The sequence below is a fragment of the Pyrgilauda ruficollis genome, unplaced genomic scaffold (genome assembly GCF_017590135.1).
Source record: "Pyrgilauda ruficollis isolate IOZ18807 unplaced genomic scaffold, ASM1759013v1 scaffold1311, whole genome shotgun sequence".
Lineage (NCBI taxonomy): Eukaryota > Metazoa > Chordata > Aves > Passeriformes > Passeridae > Pyrgilauda > Pyrgilauda ruficollis.
In genome coordinates this window covers 1-1,104 of record NW_024511556.1, presented here as the reverse complement: position 1 = coordinate 1,104, position 1,104 = coordinate 1, and the positions used below count along the sequence as shown (strand labels likewise).

The following is a 1,104-nucleotide window of genomic DNA, read 5'->3' as shown; positions in this document are numbered from 1 at the left end:
GTTTCCCTCTCATTTTTCCCAGTTTTCCCCTCATTTTTAACTCATTTTTCCCCTCATTTTTCCCCTTTTCCCCTCATTTTTTCCCCTCATTTCCCTCCCATTTTTCCCCATTTCCCCCCCATTTTCCCCCCTAATTTCCCCATTTTTCCCCAATTTCCCCCAATTTCCCCCATTTCACCCCATTTTCCCCAATTTCCCCATTTTTTCCCCATTTCCCAGGTCCTGGCCAACGGCCTGGACAACAAGCTGCGCCTCCCATTTTTCCCCATTTCCCCCCCATTTTCCCCCCTAATTTTCCCATTTTTTCCCAATTTCCCCCAATTTCCCCCATTTCACCCCATTTTCCCCAATTTCCCCATTTTTTCCCCATTTCCCAGGTCCTGGCCAACGGCCTGGACAACAAGCTGCGCGAGGACCTGGAGCGCCTGAAGAAGATCCGCGCCCACCGCGGCCTGCGCCACTTCTGGGGGTAAAAACCGCGATTTCGGGCAAACCCGGACCTGCCCCGGCCGGGACTGCCCCCCCCATTTCCCAGGTCCTGGCCAACGGCCTGGACAACAAGCTGCGCGAGGACCTGGAGCGCCTGAAGAAGATCCGCGCCCACCGCGGCCTGCGCCACTTCTGGGGGTAAAAACCGCGATTTCGGGCAAACCCGGACCTGCCCCGGCCGGGACTGCCCAAACCCGCCGGGATTTTGGGGCTAAACCTGACGTTTTTGGCTTTTTTCTGCCCCGCAGGCTGAGGGTGCGCGGGCAGCACACCAAGACCACCGGGCGGCGCGGGAGGACCGTGGGCGTGTCCAAGAAAAAATGAGGGGAAAAGAGGAATTCCGGGAATTCCGGGAATAAAAGAGGATGTTTTTGGAGTCAAGGAGTGGGGTTTTTTGGGGGGAAATGGGGGAAATTGGGGAAAAATGGGAGGGAAACGAGGGGAAAAAATGAGGGGAAAAATGAGTTAAAAATGAGGGGAAAAATGAGTTAAAAAATGAGGGGAAAACTGGGAAAAATGAGGGAAAAAAATGAGAGGGAAACGAGGGAAAAAATGAGGGGAAAAAATGAGGGGAAAAAATGAGAGGGGAATGAGTTAAAAATGAGGGGAAAACTG

At 53.3% G+C, this 1,104-nt stretch overlaps 1 protein-coding gene across 1 annotated transcript in view; it reads left to right on the top strand.

Moving 5' to 3' along the window:
- The window catches only part of RPS18 (ribosomal protein S18), a 5,272-nt gene extending 4,407 nt beyond the window's left edge, over positions 1 to 865 (top strand). Inside the window, exons 3-5 of the mRNA XM_041459156.1 lie at positions 378 to 469; positions 520 to 627; positions 738 to 865. Coding sequence (XP_041315090.1) covers positions 378 to 469; positions 520 to 627; positions 738 to 813 — 276 coding nt within the window. The 3' untranslated portion in view covers positions 814 to 865. The remainder of the gene's footprint in view (positions 1 to 377; positions 470 to 519; positions 628 to 737) is intronic.
- Positions 866 to 1,104: the final 239 nt, after the last annotated feature.